Source organism: Anomalospiza imberbis, chromosome 3, assembly GCF_031753505.1.
Source record: "Anomalospiza imberbis isolate Cuckoo-Finch-1a 21T00152 chromosome 3, ASM3175350v1, whole genome shotgun sequence".
NCBI lineage: Eukaryota > Metazoa > Chordata > Aves > Passeriformes > Viduidae > Anomalospiza > Anomalospiza imberbis.
In genome coordinates, this window is record NC_089683.1 from 14,940,227 (window position 1) to 14,957,996 (window position 17,770).

Consider the following 17,770-nt stretch of genomic DNA (forward strand, 5'->3'; position numbering starts at 1 on the left):
TAGTTTAGCATTTGTCACCAATCTACCATCGGGTGGGTTTTTAAATAAAGGCTATTGAATCAGATTCTGCTATCAGCTATTTGATGTCAGATCTGGATTAATCCTGAATTTACAGCTGTGATTGATGTTATTCAGGAACTAAAAGTTTTCTGCTTCAAGTTTTAAATGTATTACAGGCTGTTTTAAAGATTCAAAATTTTCTAGAAGCAGCCAGGGCTGGCTGTTAGGGCAGATGTCCTACAGGATAACTTCTCCAGAGGACAGTTTGATCTGCTCACTGTGCTCTGAAGTTACTTGAATGGTGAGCTGAGGAACCTCTGTATGAGAAGGGATATCAGCTAAAATTACAATAGCTCTGTTTTGTTCTCTATAATTCTGGTCAATGGGCTTTCCATAGAAGAGTAGTACTTTTTTTTCCCAGACTCCTAATTTCTTATGGAAACAGTGACCCCTTTCCTTCATACACCTGTGAGTCCAAAGTAGAGTCCTTGTGCAGCAAGAGTAAGGAGACACCCAGGTGGTTTATTTGGATTTTTTCTGCACTTGGATGAATTCTGGCTATCCCAGTCCTGGTTCCCAGGTGAAGAGTATTAAACACTAGGGACAGGGCTCCCCTGAGAGACAATTGTGCTACAGAGTTTCCCATATGTGCTTGGAGATGGTCTCACTTGGAATGCCTTGCATTCATTAATTTAATTGCGTAGACTCGGCCAAAGTGCCCACAAAGTGCTTGGGAAGAGCTGCATGTGGGGAAGGCACTACTGGGTTGAGTGGTGCAGCCTGTGCCCACTTCACCCAGAGCACAGAAAGGAAACCTGCAACAAGCATGGTGCAGTTTCCCCTTTGGAAAGACTTCAGAGCTTGTCCTAAATTTGGAGTTGAGAAAGTCCTGTGTCAAAGAGTGGGGACACCAGAGTCTTTGGATTGTGTTGCTTACTCTCTGAGAAAGGGTTTCTCTAACCCTCCCCTTCCACCCTGAAGACTTCCAGATTTTTAAATCCTTTTCTTTTTTTAGACTGCCTTGTAATAAAGGTAAATCAGCTCTGCTGAGTTGTGTAAAATATTAAAACAATAGAAAGAAAACAAACAACCTCTAGATGACTCCATTCTTTAAGGAGCAGAGCCTTCTGTCCAGCCCTGATTTCAAAGCCAGTGGTTTATGGTAGTTCCCTGATTTGCAAGAGATGTCTCCCCAGGGATCCAGAAAGCCTCTTGTTTTGCACCACCAGCATTATGTGTTCAACACCCCCTGCTCCTCTCCAGGCTCACCATGTGCTTCCAGCCTGCCCTGTCCTTCCACCACTGCCCATGTCTCCCCCTGCTCCTGCAGGGTTTCCACACCATGAGCAAGGCAAATAGACAGGCAATCCATCCTGCCCACATACAGCCTTTTAAGAACACATAACTTATAGCAGCAAGTCCAGCAAATGAGGTCCCTGGTGCAGCAAGATACACTAAAACCTGTCTGGGCTACAGCAGCACCAAGGTTGTCTCAAAACTCTTTCCACAGAGCCCAGTGCTCAAAGGCATAATTCACTGGAGAAATTAGCCCATAAACTTATTTCTGATAAAAGAGGGCTTTTTTTTTATTATTTAATGTCAGGTTAAATAAATCACAAAGCACAGCAGTCAGGATTTAGCACTTGCAGTGCTAAACCATATTGCTTAGTATTAACACAGTGCTTTTCTCATTCAAGAAAATGCTTTTGCTAACTTAATTCACGCTCAGTTACCCTTTGCATGTCACAAGCAAAGTCAGGAGCATGTAATTTTCCTGCTGATAGATAAGGCTGGATTCACACAGCTTTGTTAGTTTCCCTCTTCTCCCACCCTCAGCACCCCAGCTGAGTCAATTTTTGCTGGTTTGCAGCCCATACCTGTGACCTGGACATCTTAAGCAGTGCAAGGGACAGGATCCTGTCCTTTAGAAAAGAGCTGCCTATGGTCCTGACCAGGCAGCCAAGGAGAGAAGCTGAGGCTGTTGGCAAGCAAGGAACTGGTCTCAGCAGGTGAGACAGAGCAAGAGTGCAGTTCTAGAGGCTAAGAGCAGGGATGTGGAGGGGAGGATGGATGTGAAGGGGTGCTTGGGCTGTGGAAGTACTTATGGTGTCTGTCTTAGGCAGGAGAGAATTTGGCACAAATGCTGGTAGAAGGATTCAGGTACACAAATATTTAGACATTGTTTAAATTATCTTACTTGATGGAGGTATGTAAGGAAGGACATGATAACAGATTGGGGTAAAGGACATTAGGTCAGGCACGGGGCTGGGGCATCAGGATACCAAGTAGGTGTCCCTGGAGATCAGCAATTTGAGGTGTGAGGGGTAATGTTGGGAAAGGCCTTCAACCTAGGGAAGCAAGGGCTGATTTCCATGCTAGGAGAGATACAGGGTGGATGGTGTTCCTGAGAAGTAGCTGCCTTTCACCGCACACCTGCCCAGCCCCTACATGCCACCACTGCTCTCTGCTCCCAGCAGGACAGGGAGCTCCCCACCAGCAGACACAAACCACTCTGCCAGGGAACAGGGACAAACAAGGTGCCAGAAAAGAGCACAGAGCCCATCCCTCAGCTCTGTGCCCCTCTAGTCACTGCTCCTGTGGAGTGGATGCCACAGGCCCACTGCTTGCCCACATCCCAGGAAAAAAGTCCCGAAGACCTGTAGGGGGATCTTGGGCATGAGGTGCCCAGGGATAGGTCACAGCTCGTGTTGCTGCATTGCACCGGGGCAAGGGGCTGCTCAGCACAAAAGGGAGCAAATAAAGATAGCTACCCTAGCCCTTTAAACATTTGGTATCCTACTTCTAATTTATGTAAATATATCTGTGTGCCAGTGCTCCCCTTCCCTCCAAGTTGGCATAACTCCTAGTTTCAATGGATTTCTCTGGCACACACCAGACCTATTACACATACAGTTTTTACACCAACCAAATTTAGACTTATGTAGATGGCATTTGCTTTTGGATAGTACCTACACACTGGTGTTGATTAATTAGTATATTAATTAATGAAGAAGATAGTGATTAGTGCCTACTACATCTGTAAACTAACATCTACAATGTTCGTAGTTATTGTAGGGGAAAGGTATGTTATTTTAAAAAATAACCTAATAACATGTTTATTCAGCTAGATATTTTTACCATAAATTAATTCGAGACTATACTATTTTTACTGAAACTTTCTGTGCACTTACTTTCAAAGAATTAAAGTTTCTCATTTAGTATTACTCAATTTAATTTTCTTACAAACTTCCCTTGATTTAGTAGAGAATTAAAGATACCATGATTTAACTTACAGTTTTAAAAAGCTACTTTATTATAAAACTTTCCTGAAAGATCCCTGCATATATAAACCATGCAGTAATTAATAGCTAGAACAAATATTTTTAAATTTGCTCCTTAAAATAAATTTATTCTGTTCTGCATCTCTGCTCAAAATATAGTTACATGTCCCATTGAAAATGACTCTTTTTCTGGAAAGAGGAACAGAAGCCTATCCAAAAAGTTGATCCCAAAGTACACTTTACAAAAAAAAGCCATTTATTCACTCTAATATTCTGCACACAGTATATGCTGATACCTTCAGTAGCTCTAGGCTCAAACTGCTTCTAACATTTTGCTGTAAGCCTGAATCTAATACAAGTGAGAGGCTGCTTTAATTTTTTTAAGGAGCAGTTCCCCTAGCTGCAAAGGCATTGAAGAGAGCCTGGAAGACACAATCTGTGTGATGCTGCTCTTTATTTTCACAGGTACAAAGTTCTGATGTGGCAATGTTGCACATTCGGGTCATTGAACATTTACGGATCAGGAAGGACTTTTCAGTCTCTGAAATGGTTACAAATGGTTTTTATCAGGACATACTCAATATAAGCAGTCTGATCTCAGTGAAGTCCTACTGTTTTATTTTGGGTTAATAATGGTAAAGTCTTACCAACTGTTGATGGAGAAGCCATGGGGTTAATTTATATTCATGTTGGAAAAGCAAAGCAGAGCTCTCTCCCAACTCTGACAGATCTGCGAGTCCCTTCCATAGCTGATTGTCAGGTTGTCCCGATCTGTAGCTTAGCGCTGACAACAGCTCACAGTTTATTTGCAGCTTTGAAGCCTGGTCCTATGGTGTTTCTCTTCTGACAGGAGATGAATAAAGGTGTCACTGTGGGAGACTTTTATCCGGCTGCTATAAAAAGGACACTCTTTGCCTTCCCTTGAAAGATCCTCTAGTTCACTTCTGGAGCCTGAGGCTTTTCCCTCAGCAGAATTTAGTTCCATCAGCTCCAATTCATGTTTGGCAGCTGTTTCTAAAACTCTCTGTTTGTTGTAATACCTGACAAAGTTGTTAATGATGGGATGGATGGGGAGGGCGATTGCTATCACCCCACAAAGAAAACTGATGGCAGCATTCAGTTTTCCTAGTGTTGTTTTAGGGTAAATGTCTCCGTATCCAACTGTGGTCATGGTAATGATTGCCCACCAAAATGATTGAGGGATGCTTTTAAATAAAGTTTCGGGGTGACTTTGTTCCATGGTGTAACCGAGGGCAGAAAAGACAAAGATTCCAACAGCTAAGTACATGAGGAGCAGCCCAAGCTCCTTAAAGCTGCGTTTCAGGGCATAGGTTAGGGTCTGGAGCCCTGATGAATGCCGTGCAAGCTTGAAAATCCTTGCGATCCTCATGATGCGCAGTGCCTGGACAGCCTGCTGGACATTGCTCAGTTCCATCAGTTTGGCTCCCAGGTGGGTCAAGGTCAGGCTGACATAGAAAGGAAGTATTGCTAGCACATCAACAATGTTCATGAAAGAAAGGGCAAAGTGGAGTTTGTTGGGAGAGGAGATCAGCCTCAGCACATACTCCATGGTAAACCAGCCTATGCAGGCGGTCTCGATGCTGTCCAGGGTCGGGTGCTCCATACGGTTCCCCTCTGCATCTACCACCTGCAAGTCTGGGATGGTCCCCACACACATCACAACAGAGGAGATCAAAATAAACAGAAAGGACAGTACAGCAATCACTCTAGCTGGATAGGATGATTCTGGCTTCTCCAGAAATTTCCAGATGCATTTTTGGCACTTTTTCCAGCGACTTTCTGAGGCATCTATTCCCAGGTCATCCAGAATGAGTTGTACCCTTCGGGCTATTTCTTCCAGTTCCTCCTTTTTTTCACTTAGGTGAGCTTTGCAGCACTCATCCAAAAATTTCAGATCAACTTTCCAAAATTCCATTTCGTTCTTGAAACATATGGGGCATATTCCTTTCTTCATGTGAATTTCCCCAAAGTAGTACACGTCAATAATGCATTTGAAAGCATCTGGATCTCTGTCAAAGTAAAACTCTCTCTTTCCAGGATCATAGTCATCACAGAGGGAAAATATGCTATCATATCCCCCTGATAAACAATTGACCAGCTCTGCCAGCCGTGTTTCTGGGTACTGATTCAGGTTATCTCCGTAGAACACCTGCCTTACCCCACCGACATTGACTACAATCTCCATTTCTTCACTTTTTTCTGATCCATTAGTGTCCACATCTGGAAACCTAGAGTCACCTGCCATTTTATAATTGTATTGGATTTTGGTTGATTTTTAGCCCGTTGTTTGGTTTCACAGCTTTGTGGTTTTAATCCCTCATGAAAGCAAATCAGCTCCGTTACAAATGTCACCAAACTGCCCTGGCGTCTTGGTGGGAAAGGTCACTGACAGAAACCTGCGGTCGGGAAAGCCTGGTGAGGAATGCAACAAGCTGCAGGGAAAAGACAAGTCATCGGGCTGCTGTGCTTGAAAGCAGGGTGTTAGAAAGCTCCAGCAGACTGGAAAGAGAAGAAACCATTTAATAAAACTCACCACTCTGTTCAGTGCTCGAGAGTCTTTTCAGGTCCCATTCTGTCTCTAAAAGTGATATCTATTCACAGCTTGGAAGTCACGGCAGAGAAATAAATCCTGAGCTCAGATTAACGCAACGTGCAGTGAGTGACAGTTCTCAGAGACACGGTCGGCGGGATGAGCCCGCGGGAAGTGCGGCTTCTCCCTTCGCTTCCGCAGACTTCCCTAGAAAGCTGCTTTTGAATTTTGTTTCTCTTTCCGTTTTCTGTTTACTTTAAGGTCTTCCAGAGTTCATCTGCTGACTCTCGCACATAGTCAGTCGGTGCAAACAGGCAGAGGAGAAACTTGTGCTTGTTTTCCCTTCGCTGTTTCCCAGCACAATAGGGAGCCTCGGCTGCCAGGAGTCCTTTCCAAACTCTACCCTCTCCTGGTGAAACGCAGCAAAGCACCAGATGCACGGAAAGCGCTTCTCAGCTATTTATATGCCTGCCCAGTGGTACAATGATGTGTTTCTATACTGACAGGAACTTTAAGGAGTTTCTAAAACTTTTTTTTACCACATGCAAAGCTTAATCGTGTATAAAGTCATTCAGAACGGCAGAGAGGCACACAAACATTTCCTTCAGGCAGAAACCAGAAGAAGCAATACTGTGTTTTGGGAATAAATGTATGGCATAAATCTTGCTCTCAGAGGGACTGGAGCAACTCTAGAGCATCTCTGTCCTGTGTCAGGGCATTGAGTTAATTTGGATTTTTACACTGGTGTCTTTGAGAAAGAAGCAGAGACCATAAAGTTTCTGTTGCAGATGTGGAGCAAAACCTCCCCTACACTCTGTGCGTGTTTCCCAAAGCTCTGGGTCCTCAGTTTTAGCTGCGTTTCTGTGACCTGTAGTCAGCTGAGCCTGAGGAGGCTTTGAGTAATTTATATCTATTATGATTTCTCAGTGACTGCTACTTACCAGAAGCAGTGCATTGTACTACATCCAGCTCTTTAGAAGTAGAATAACAAGCATTTCCTTTTAACTTTGTTTTCTCTGAATTCCAGGATTTGATGAACATTTTTCCTCCAGACCTCTACATGCAGGAAATCTACCACCCTTAAATTATTAAATCTGACTCTTCATTTTAGTGGGTCCAGGAAAACCTACAGTTCATAAGTTAACTGTTTCTGGCCACAGCAGAATGATCTGCACCAGAAAATTATGATCTTTTCCAATTTACTGGCTTCTGAAAAGCTTCTCAGTAGAGGGGAATAGAGAGGAGCAAATCCAGCTGTTTGCTTCTCCAGGCTTGTGTCCATCCTGGGAGAAAGGTGAAATCTGCGATGTGCCTGCTGTCCTCCTGCTGGTGTCACACAGCTAGGGGGACCCTGGTGAGTACACAGTGTTCCTGCTCCACTGTCTCAGAAGCTTTTGGGTGATGAATAAAAGGTTGTGCACCAGACCTCATCTTGACATGGAGTGTGCTCATAGCATCACATACGCAGGAAATGGGAATATCAGGTCCCAGGAAGAGAGTAATATTTATTATTCTACACCTGTCATACTGTGAACCTCTGGAGGCCAGTGTCACCTTCATGTGCTCCTGAGTGTGCTGCATAGTTTGGGTATTATACAAGACGTCCCTTGAATTTTTTTCCGGGCACATATAAATTTACTGAGACTTGCAAGCTTCTTTGGACAAGAGAAATACTTTGGACACCTGGAAAAACCCTCAATTTTTTGGGTTGATCAATAAATAATTACCCACCTGTGGCTCTCCTCCTTACTAACTAACTTGATTCTAGCAAAATAAATTTTAAGATGCCAATAGCAGTGACATGCTTGCACAGAGGAAAATGCAGATGGGATTACTTTTCCAATCTCACAAAACAAAATCAAGATCTGGAAAAGTTAGGCTTCAAATTTTGTCATACAGCATGAGCATAAGGAAAAGTTCTGTAGATTTAAATCGTCAGATTTAACCATCTCAGATCCTACTCTCTTTGATCAACAGTTCATTCCAGTGACCTTTTGGTTTTTCTCTAGGTAATGATAAGAAATCAGTGCAGGTTCCAGCATGATCAACACAGAAACCTTTGTTTCCAAAAAGGTTTTTCTCCCCCCTTTATCCCTCCCCATCCATTTTACAGAACAAATACCTACAAAAAGGCACACAGGACATTGTTCCATTTGAAAGGTGAAATCAGCTCCTTTCAGATGATAAATCTCAGCACATTCTCAAAAGGTTGAGAAGAAACTATTTTTGAAATGCCAGATCTGTCCTTATAAAGACTTTACTTAGTGTGGCTGCTAAAATCCTTGTGCTTTATTCTCCCTGTCTTGCACCTTTTCAGAGTTCTTTACACCTTTCTATGTGCCTGTGAAATGTTAGAGGAGATCTGGTAGCATTTTAAATCCACTTGGGCAAATGTAAATGATCCTAAGAAAGGTCAGGGAAATCATAATGAATTAAACTCTTGTTTTTGTAGCTGAAAAGAGAGGCACAGGCTTGCTTGATGAATGTTTGTATCAGATGTATCACAGATCAGGAAACAACGGGAGCAGAAATAATAATTTATTCCATTAATTCATTTTTCATCCATGAAGAGAGAGCTTCTCTAATCTAAAAAATTCAGTAGATAATTGTTGCCCTGCAAGTCATTTACCACCAGATTGCTGCAATCATTAGGGCTCCTAAATTCAACTTCTGTTGCCTGTGAGAACAGGTCAAGCTGTGCTGTGTCTGCTGGAAGCAATATGTGCTGGCAGTTAAATTCCTACAGACCCAACAAGAAACACAGAGGGTTTTTTTTCCTGCGTCGGTGCTTTAGCTCAGAGAACAACACATGGATTTGAGCTGACAGTTGTGTTAAGTTTTGGCTGTGGTTCAGGCAGGCTCCTTCAGGGAGGAGGAGGAGGAGGAGGAGGAGGAGGAGGAGGAGAAGGAGGCCCAGCCAGACACCAAGCCCTGCAGCCGTAGAGAAGGGCTCCTGGGTTGCTGGGCATCCCTGCTGGGGCAGGGGCTACATTTGGTGGGGCTGCCAATGTCCCGGGGTGGGGCTTGAACCCCAGCAGGGCTTGGTCCACAAAGTGTAGGTGGAGCTCAGAGTGGGTCCCCAGTGACACTGGCTCCTTATGAGGGAAGTGGGTGGCACAGAGCACCCACAGTGCAGCACGGGGACCGGCAGTAACTGCGCTCCCCAGAGGATGCTGACTTTCAAGGTTTGGCTCCCTTGCTGACCTCTTTTTGGGAAAGGACATTTACCCCTGAGTGGCTTTGTGCCAGTCTGGGAAGAGAGATTGCTCCTCTTGAGCACTAGTCTGGCTCATACTACATTCCTGAATCCCAGCCAGCGCCTCTGTCCCCCTGTCAGATGCACTGAGCTGTCCCCCACAGAGCTGTGGGCAGTAGTGGTACATGAAGTACTGTGAATGGGTCAGGAGCCAACTCTAGGGAGATAAGATTGGATTCCACTTTGAGAAGGGTGCTTAATACAGAGGCAGGACTTGGACAGGCCCTCTGCAAGCAGGCTGTGGTGCAGTCAGCCCCTGCTTGCACTGAGGGGCTGAGCACCCTTCATCTGACCTCTCCCTTCTCCCAAAATCACGGGTAAGCTCAAGAAAGTTTAGGGACCTGACTCTAACTGTCCAATTAAGAAACAGCTAAAGCATGTCTGGCACAGATCCAGCCCACACTGACCAGCAAACATGGACATTTCCTAGCCAACATGTGGCCTTCACAGACAGTTCCCAGCACAGAATTTGCAGGCAGCACCAGTACTGTGGATTAAAAGGACTTCTAAAGAGAGATGGAGACCAGTTGTCAGTTTGCCTCAATGCCTAGAGACATCCTTGGGCACATGTAAATCTGCTTATACTCAGTATAGCCCTCTCACCCACTTCTGTTGTGTCATATTTGGGTTTTAAATGACACTTGCAGTACTGGACCTGTGACAGATCCAGCAAGAGATCTCAACATCTAACACACCACTTATTTCACCATGTATTTTCAACTAGATACAGACTATGGAGAGCCACTCAAGATAGGAACATGTCATCAAAATGTACTATAGAAAAGTCCATCAGGGACCTAAAGGAGAATGGGGAATGGAAATATCTTATTCTTCCTTTCTTCCTTAGGGTATTGTGGGGTCAAAGTTTTCAGCCAGTTGCATGGACATCACTTCTTCAGCCGACAGTACAAGGCTCTGTAAAAAAAAAAGCACCATGTAATTACTTCATGCCAATCACAAGAAATGGGAAGCAGATAACCTGGAAGGAGGGGAAGCAATTAATTATGCCATTCTGGGCTTCAGAAAGAGCAAGTCATCCAGAGCAGCTATTCTGACTACTTTATCACAGCCAGCTTTAGTAAGAGGTTCAGGAAAGATTTTGCTGTAAGAACTCTTTAAGGTTTCCAAATCTAAGGAGGATTCTACTGGTTAATGCAGCAACGTCACAATCACACTGGAAGATCCAGCACACCCTCTCTGGCAAATCAATCCATCTACTGCAACATGTTGGTTTATCCTTTATAGCTCAATATTTCAACTCTATTTTCAAATCACACCTTCTTTTATCCTTATAACATGCTGTACAATAAAATCAGCTGTTTTGACACATCAAGAGCACATGGATTGCCTTCCCATGGGCACTGTGGCTCCCAGCATGGATGTGGTGGCACTGCCATAGCACCAGCACCAACCTCATGCACCACCCCAGCATATCCATAGGGCAGCGGGGCATGACTTGATGCCATGGACTGTTAAAACCAGGGCCTGTGGGAGAGGAGTGGTGTGCACTGACTGCCTGCAGGAAACCTCTGTGATGCAGTGGCAGCAGCTCATGGTCCCAGCACTGATGTGTGTCTTGTGTGTGTAGCCGTGAGCTAATGGAGTGAATCTGAGCTTCAGCATGAAAGATGTTCATTGCCCACTGCTGCTATTTCTAGCAACAGATGAGTCTTTCAAATCCCTTGATATGGTAAGAGAAAGGTCCTTGTAAAGCTAGAGAAACAAATTGTCTACTTTTAAAAATACATTTCCGTGCTTTGAATGATGTTTCTCAATACATGAGACTTCCTTCAGATTGATATATTGAGAACAAGAGGTTATGAAATGTCTGAACTGAGATGGGTATCTGGACTGTAACAGATACGTTCACCTTGCAAATCTGCTTTTATGTGTCTGTGCTTCCAGCATATTTACATATTTCTCCAAGACTATTATTTCAAAGTAGTTTTTGTCCCAGTTTATTTCCCCTCTTTTAGCTACTTTGTTATTTTTTCAAGTTCAAAATTTATATATGGTCAGTTTATTGTATCAAACCTTTTAATTAATATCTTATTAAAGGGCTGGTAATAGCTTGCTGCAAATTTCAATTGGCCTTTCTTTCCATTTGACATTAATGAGTCTGTTTTCCTCTACAATCAGACCTGCCTTAAGTGACCACTCAGGAGTACAGCCCAATTTCTGATTTAATGTAAATGACTTTAAATAAATAAAATGCAACCTTCACTTTAAGCAGCTAACAGATGGGTTCAAATTAAGCATATCAGTGAGCCATGAATAGGATGGGAGTTGGAGATGCTGTAAAAGATTTAAGAACCTTGGCTTGTTTACAACATCACTGTCTCTTGAGGAAGGACTGGAATTCTGTTTCTTGCTCTTAAACGCTGCCATCAAAAGCTTTGAATGTGGTTGCATGTACAAAGAAAAGCAAAAGAACAAGGTGAAAATACTTACTACGGTTGCAGTGACAATGACTTAAAAATTATGAATTGCATACACATTGAGAATGGCCATGGTCCAAAAATTTGTATGTGCACATGTAATTAGGGGCTGTATCATAGTAAATAGGTACATGAAGGTGATTCAATGCAGTTTGCATGGGTGATTTCAGCTCTGGCATTTCCCAGCTCTGTCTGCCTTTGCACTACCACTGTTGACTTTTATCAAGACTTGCTGTAAGTAGTTTCCTGCAGGACCCATGACATCCTGGTGCTGCTGCCCAGCAACTTCCCTGGAGCCAGCTTGAATGTGGGAGGCCCAGCAGAGAAATGTAAATGGTACTGGGGTAAGTAAGCAGATGAATGTAATGGTACTGTCAGAGGGTCTTGCTGATGGCTCTAGTGAAGTGATGAGCCTGACCTTCCCAAAGGTGAACATTCCCATCACTACCAAATGATTTTGTTGCCAATAATTGACTTGAAGAAAAGACCAAGACCGTGGCAGCAGAGAGGGAGGTGCAATGGCAAGACTGTCTCCTAAGTTTTGGTAGCCAAGACACAAAGACAGATATAAGACTGATGGAGCAGAGATTTTTAATGTGGTTTCTGGGTTTTTATGTGTTTTCTTTGGAAAAATTCAACCCCGCACCCTATACTGTGCTTGGAGTTTGAATGGTGATTAATAATAGTCTGTACAAGCTATCATTTCTAATTCTCTGAAAGAGGAGCATGTGTAGCAATTCAATGTGCACCATTTAAAAATATAAGTTATTTTATATAAACTAATATTTTTGTGTTCAATCAAAATGAGGAATATAATCAAATAATTCATAGTAAATATGGTTAAAAGTACTCCTATATGTGTGCTCAATGAAGAAGAAAGTATATGTAATATTTTCTTATTGTGAAAAAGCTATAAAGAAAACCTGTTGAAAAAAACCCCAGAAAACAATTAATCAGTGTGTTGAAACAGAAATAAAAAATAAAATACTTTCATTGATTCTAGAAATCATGGCAGCAGAGAGAAAAATACAGGCTTCGGCAAAGCCTGCAATTCTCAGAGGCTTTTGTAAATGCAGCTATAGTTTTCCTTCTTGCAGTGAGTGGTAGAAAATGAAGGAGAGGAAGGCATGTAGGCAGAAGCAGAGGCAGAGTTCATATTTTCACAATTATGCAATTACCTATGGAGGCATCCTGTGGACATTTGACTTCATTAGGATGCCCTAGAGCCCCTTGCTGACAGTGACTCCCTCAGCTTCAGGCTCTCTGGACTTGCTCCCTCCATCTCCTGGGATAGTGACAGTCCTGCCTGTGGCCAGGAAGGCAGTCAGGCACTGGAGGATGTCGTATTTCCCAGCTGGCATCCTGCTTGCACAGCCAGCATAGAGTGGAAGCATTAAAGCATGCACATTTATGGTGATGAAAGTAATTTTTTATCAGTAAACGCTTCCACTATAGATCAGAGAAAGGAGAACATCAAATGTGCTTTCCTCTTCCACTGCTGTTCAAACCACTCCTTTCAGAAGTGATGGGACCATGTTCTTACTCTTGTTGACTTTGAAAAAAAGCTACCTTGACAAACTGCTTTCAGCATCTCCTTTTTTGCCTGTATTCTTTAGCTTTGCTTAGCAAAAGTGTTTGCTGAATTTGAGTGGAAATTACAAAAAGTTTTAAGTCAATCAAAACTACGTTTTCTGGAGGACAAACAATCTGTCAGAAAATATTTCCTACCCCTAATCTGTATGTGTCGTCTGCACTGGGCAAGTCTTTTCCTTCTTGCTACTTATCTTAAGCTGTTTGGCAACACATCTGTCATGGTTTGACATGGAAGTGAATTTTTTCAGGAAGTTTGGGTCAAACCAATCAGTGGTCAGGTTTGGATATTGGCACCTGGAGTGACCACTGAAGGTATGGACACGCCTCTGAGAACACAGGGGGTTAAAAGCAAGAACTCCCAGGGGAGCTGTCGCTTTGTTTCCGGTCAGAGTGCAGTACAGGCTCTCCCCTGCCCAGCCACGGGTTGGGTGGGGGAGGGGAAGCCATGTGGCCTGGTCAAGGTGAGCCGAGAGGTAGAAGGACTGGAACCAAGCCAGCTCCTGTGGACGGAAGGGTGGAGAGAAACGGAGATGCCTTTGTCCCCCCCCACCAGAGGGAAGAGACACAGAGTCTGGACGGCACCTGTAACTTTGCTGGCAGAGGAGAAGGAGAAGTGGGGGGGAGGTGCCCAGCCTTGGCCTTGGGAATTGGCTTCTGGGCAGAGATTTCAGATGTCAGGGGAGTCTGAACTTTTAACCCTTTCCTGGGAAATGAAGGCTTTGTAAAATATTGCTCCTCCTCGATTTGAAGTACAAGAGAGACAGTCTGGGATCTGAGATGTTGGAAGAGGAAATTTCTGGGTGGGAGGAGATGATGGAGTGGCTTGTGGCTGGACTTTTCTTGTTAACCATAGACTGAACCAAATTCTACTGCAACAGAAACTGCATTTAGGGGGATGCAGTGGTGGGCCAAGAGACCTGTTTCAGTGACTACCAACAGAGGAATGGAGAGAACAGAGGAAAGCTGAAGAGGGTGTGGTAATGCCCTCTGTCTTCAAGAAGAAGAAGATCTCTGTTTTTGAGACCCTTGGCCCCAGGGGGGGAAGAAAATGGGGGGGACTGTAGTCCCAAGATGAGATGCTGAACTGTTGTTTTCTTTTGGTCCTTGGCAAAGCATCCTTAAAGGAGCCCTATGAGCAGTCTGTCCATGCATGGTGGTGAGAGCACTGGGACATGGAAAGGAGAGTGTCACCATGGCAGATTTTCTCCAGGAAGTTGCCATGTGTGACATGGAAACACAAGGGTGGTAACTGTGTTTCCTGGGGGAGTCTGTGGTGCAAGAGAGACTTCTCTCTCCTTTGAAAGACTGAGTATTGATTATCTGAAGGGTGGCAACTTGATTAAGAATCCTGGGTGGTGTCTCACTGTGGGTTTGTTTAGAAATTGGGTGGGAGGAGGAGGAGTGTTTTGGAGGGTCTTCATCCTGGATTTAGTGTCTGTGTTTTTTATAGTAGTAGTAGTTTAATAAAGTTTTTTTTTCTTTTGTTATTAAGCTTGGGCCTGCTCTGCTCTGTTCTAGATCACATCTCACAGCAATTATTTGGGAAAGTGTATTTTCATGGGGGCGCTGGCCTTGCACCAGTGTCAAACCATGACAATATCATATTTCTTAGCTTACAAAGGAGTCAAATAAAAAAACATTTTTAATTTGACAAACTGATTACAAATAAGCTTTTACATTGTCTGAATTACTCTAAAGCTAACCCACATATTTCTAAGGGATTTGTCTAGACAATGGATGAGTCAAGCCTCTTATCCATTCTGTTTTATAGAATAATCAGTTCTGCTCAGTTAAGATTTCATTTAACATTACTAAATTGAATACCTTTCATTACTATGTGCTGTTTAATTTAACATTGTATTGACATCTTGCATACTAATTCACATTTTGCTCAGGGTAGAGTCATACATTTGTACAATGTGATAAGAACACCACCATCCATTGTATGTACTAGTAGTGTCCTCAAAGAAGAACCTACAGAATCCAATATATCCCATTGGGCAAAATAAAAAAGGGCTAAGAAGATGAAAGGAAGCTCAGTGATGAATGGGAAATGCTGCTGCTGAAACCTTTCTTTATTACCATTCTCTGTCATTTTCAATTGTTCTGTCCCGATGAGTAACGAGGACTTCATCGCTTTTGCCAAGCTCCACTGCAAGCTGCTGCTGTAACTAACACAGGTTAATCACAGGACAGGCAGGGGGTCCTCAATTCTGGCAGCAGGAGGATTTCAACCACTCTGTGAGTTCTCTTGGGTGACCTTGAGAAAGGAGTTCCTGCCTATGACAGCAATGATGCTAAAACTTAACCTTAATCTGATTTCCCCCATGTTCTATACCCACCTTTAACTGCTCAGTCTTCCCTACTATTTTCTTTAGGCTTCTGTGCATATTATTGAGACTACACAGTAACAGAACTACCAGGAAAAGGAACCACTTTCCTGGTCAGAACATCCGCAGTCACACTTGGCCACAAATCGCTGGGGCACATCCTACAAATCAACATAAAAATTCATGTCCTGACAGAAAATAGCACTGCACTAAAGGTCAGAGTGGAAACAATAATGGCTCTGGCTCTTCAAATCTAAAACTTTATTCCAATAATGAGAAATACGTCAGTATTTTGCTGGTCTCATAAAAAATATAGTTAGTCTTACAAAAATAGCTCAAATCTCAAAGCAGATTTCCTTTATTTTGCAGTAGGTATGGATACTACCATACATGTGAGGTCAGGTGGTAGTTGTAAACATCCCCATAAATGTGGCCAGAATACATGTTTATCACATCTTATACATACATATAAAAAGGGAATGAATTACCTTATCCTGTGTTTGGAAATGGTTTTGCACGTTATGGTTGGGGTTTTAAAAGCAGTTGTCAGTGTCTCATGATAGGGGGCTTTGCCTGCAGCTTATTTGACTACAGAGCCGGGTATACCAATAGCACCGTGAATATCCTAAATAATCAATCATTACTCAATACATGGCTGAGTTCTTTCATATTGGTCTTAGACTGGTTGTGTACAGAAATCAAAATCAGGTACTATGTATGTTTTACAATAAATTTGTGATGTATATGCAAGAAGAACTAAATGGTGACACTGCATAGGTGGGGAACCACAACCCACAGCTCTCCAGCTTCAAAATCTGCTTGAGATTTCTGTTTTAGAGCTGGTGACAATTCATTTAATAATCAGCCATTTACTGTTTGGCCTTAACTCATCTCTTGAAGTCTTTTTCCATGATAAGACTGGCTAAAATGAATTAATTTTAACTAGACCTTTACAAAATACATAACATTTTCTAGGAATTTCTGATATCCTGACATTCTGTTGAGATGCAGAAAGAAGGAAAAACTAATCTGCATTTTAAAAACTTCCCTGCAATGTGTCAAACAAATCTAAATATAGGACATTGGAATCTTTAGTTTAGCAACACTAAAATTTTACATTGTGAAAATGTTTATACACTGTATACTAAATATTACATTCTGATATTTGTTATAAATACTATGCTGCTAGTGCAGTACAAGGGAAAAAAAAGTGAAATTACATACCTTAACTAAACATTTTAGCTACAGACATAAATATATTTTGATATTATGAAAACAGTTTGTTTCAACACAAGGATGTATCTTGATTAAGTGTTTTTATTGCATTTTTGGCAACTTTCAATTTAACTGAACTGCATTTATCTGACATGAATCTCTTCTGTCAAAAAATTATCTGTTCTATTTCTATTGTACAACACCAGGAATTCTAACACTCATGAGATTCTTCATATTTCCTTGCCAGACCCTCTCTTAGAAATTGGAAATGACAGATGGGATTTGTGAGAGAAAAGAATACTTTCTGAACATATAGCCCAAGGGCATGAGAAAAAGTCAACATTCTCCAAATAGATTTTCACTAGCTTTTGCCTTTGTTTTCTCTGTAGCCCTTCTCATCTTGTTAAGCCTGAATCTTCTTCAATTTTTGTCCCTGAGTACATTTTTCAAAAGGAAAGAATGTCGTTAATAAAATCCTTGGGGAACCCATGGGTGTAGTGGAAGCACTCTTTACATCAATTAAACAGTAACGTAGCAGGTCCACCCACCGTGCATGGACTCTGATCTCAAATGTGGCCAAAAATCTGTAAAACACCACTGAAAATAATTTCTTTTCTGTCAGAATGAATACAATGAAAATTGGAATTAGGATCCTCTAAAAAAATCCATTTCGTTGCTCTAACCACAATTGGTTTCTAACTGCAGCACTGCAACATTAATACCTGATATTTACAGTATGTAAATGTTACAGTTGTAAGGCCAGAATAAAAAATGAGGAACCTCACACATGACACATCTCTATTCACCTTGTACATTGATATATTTGTATGAAAACATCTGAATTTCATCTTCTGGAAGCAAATTTCTTCTGCAGCACCAGAGCAGAACGGTCCAACACCCCTGCATTTCAGATCAAAGGGGTAATAGGATGGAGTATATTTTAAATTCACTCTGTATTCATTCCTTAATTGGAATAATGCTGTAAGTTCCTCTTTCCTTTTATTTTTTTTCCAAATTGGATTTTGAAGAAGTTGTCACTGGCTGGGTTTTGGACTAAAATTTAACATTCCATCAAAATGGGTGATTTTTGACAAACTTATCAAATA

General features: G+C 42.3%; 1 protein-coding gene across 1 annotated transcript; it reads right to left on the bottom strand.

Annotated features, from left to right (window-relative positions):
* Nucleotides 1-3,519: 3,519 nt before the first annotated feature.
* Nucleotides 3,520-6,558, bottom strand: KCNF1 (potassium voltage-gated channel modifier subfamily F member 1). The gene is made up of 2 exons (XM_068183459.1): nt 5,836-6,558; nt 3,520-5,734 (listed from the first exon to the last, which is right to left on the bottom strand). The coding sequence occupies exon 2, from the start codon at nt 5,545-5,547 to the stop codon at nt 4,084-4,086; it is 1,464 nt and encodes a 487-aa protein (XP_068039560.1). The 5' UTR covers nt 5,548-5,734; nt 5,836-6,558; the 3' UTR covers nt 3,520-4,083.
* Nucleotides 6,559-17,770: the final 11,212 nt, after the last annotated feature.

Bases quoted from the DNA above. Each gene is read 5' to 3' on its own strand.
- KCNF1 (XM_068183459.1), bottom strand. From the start codon at position 5,547: ATGGCAGGTGACTCTAGGTTTCCAGATGTGGACACTAATGGATCAGAA.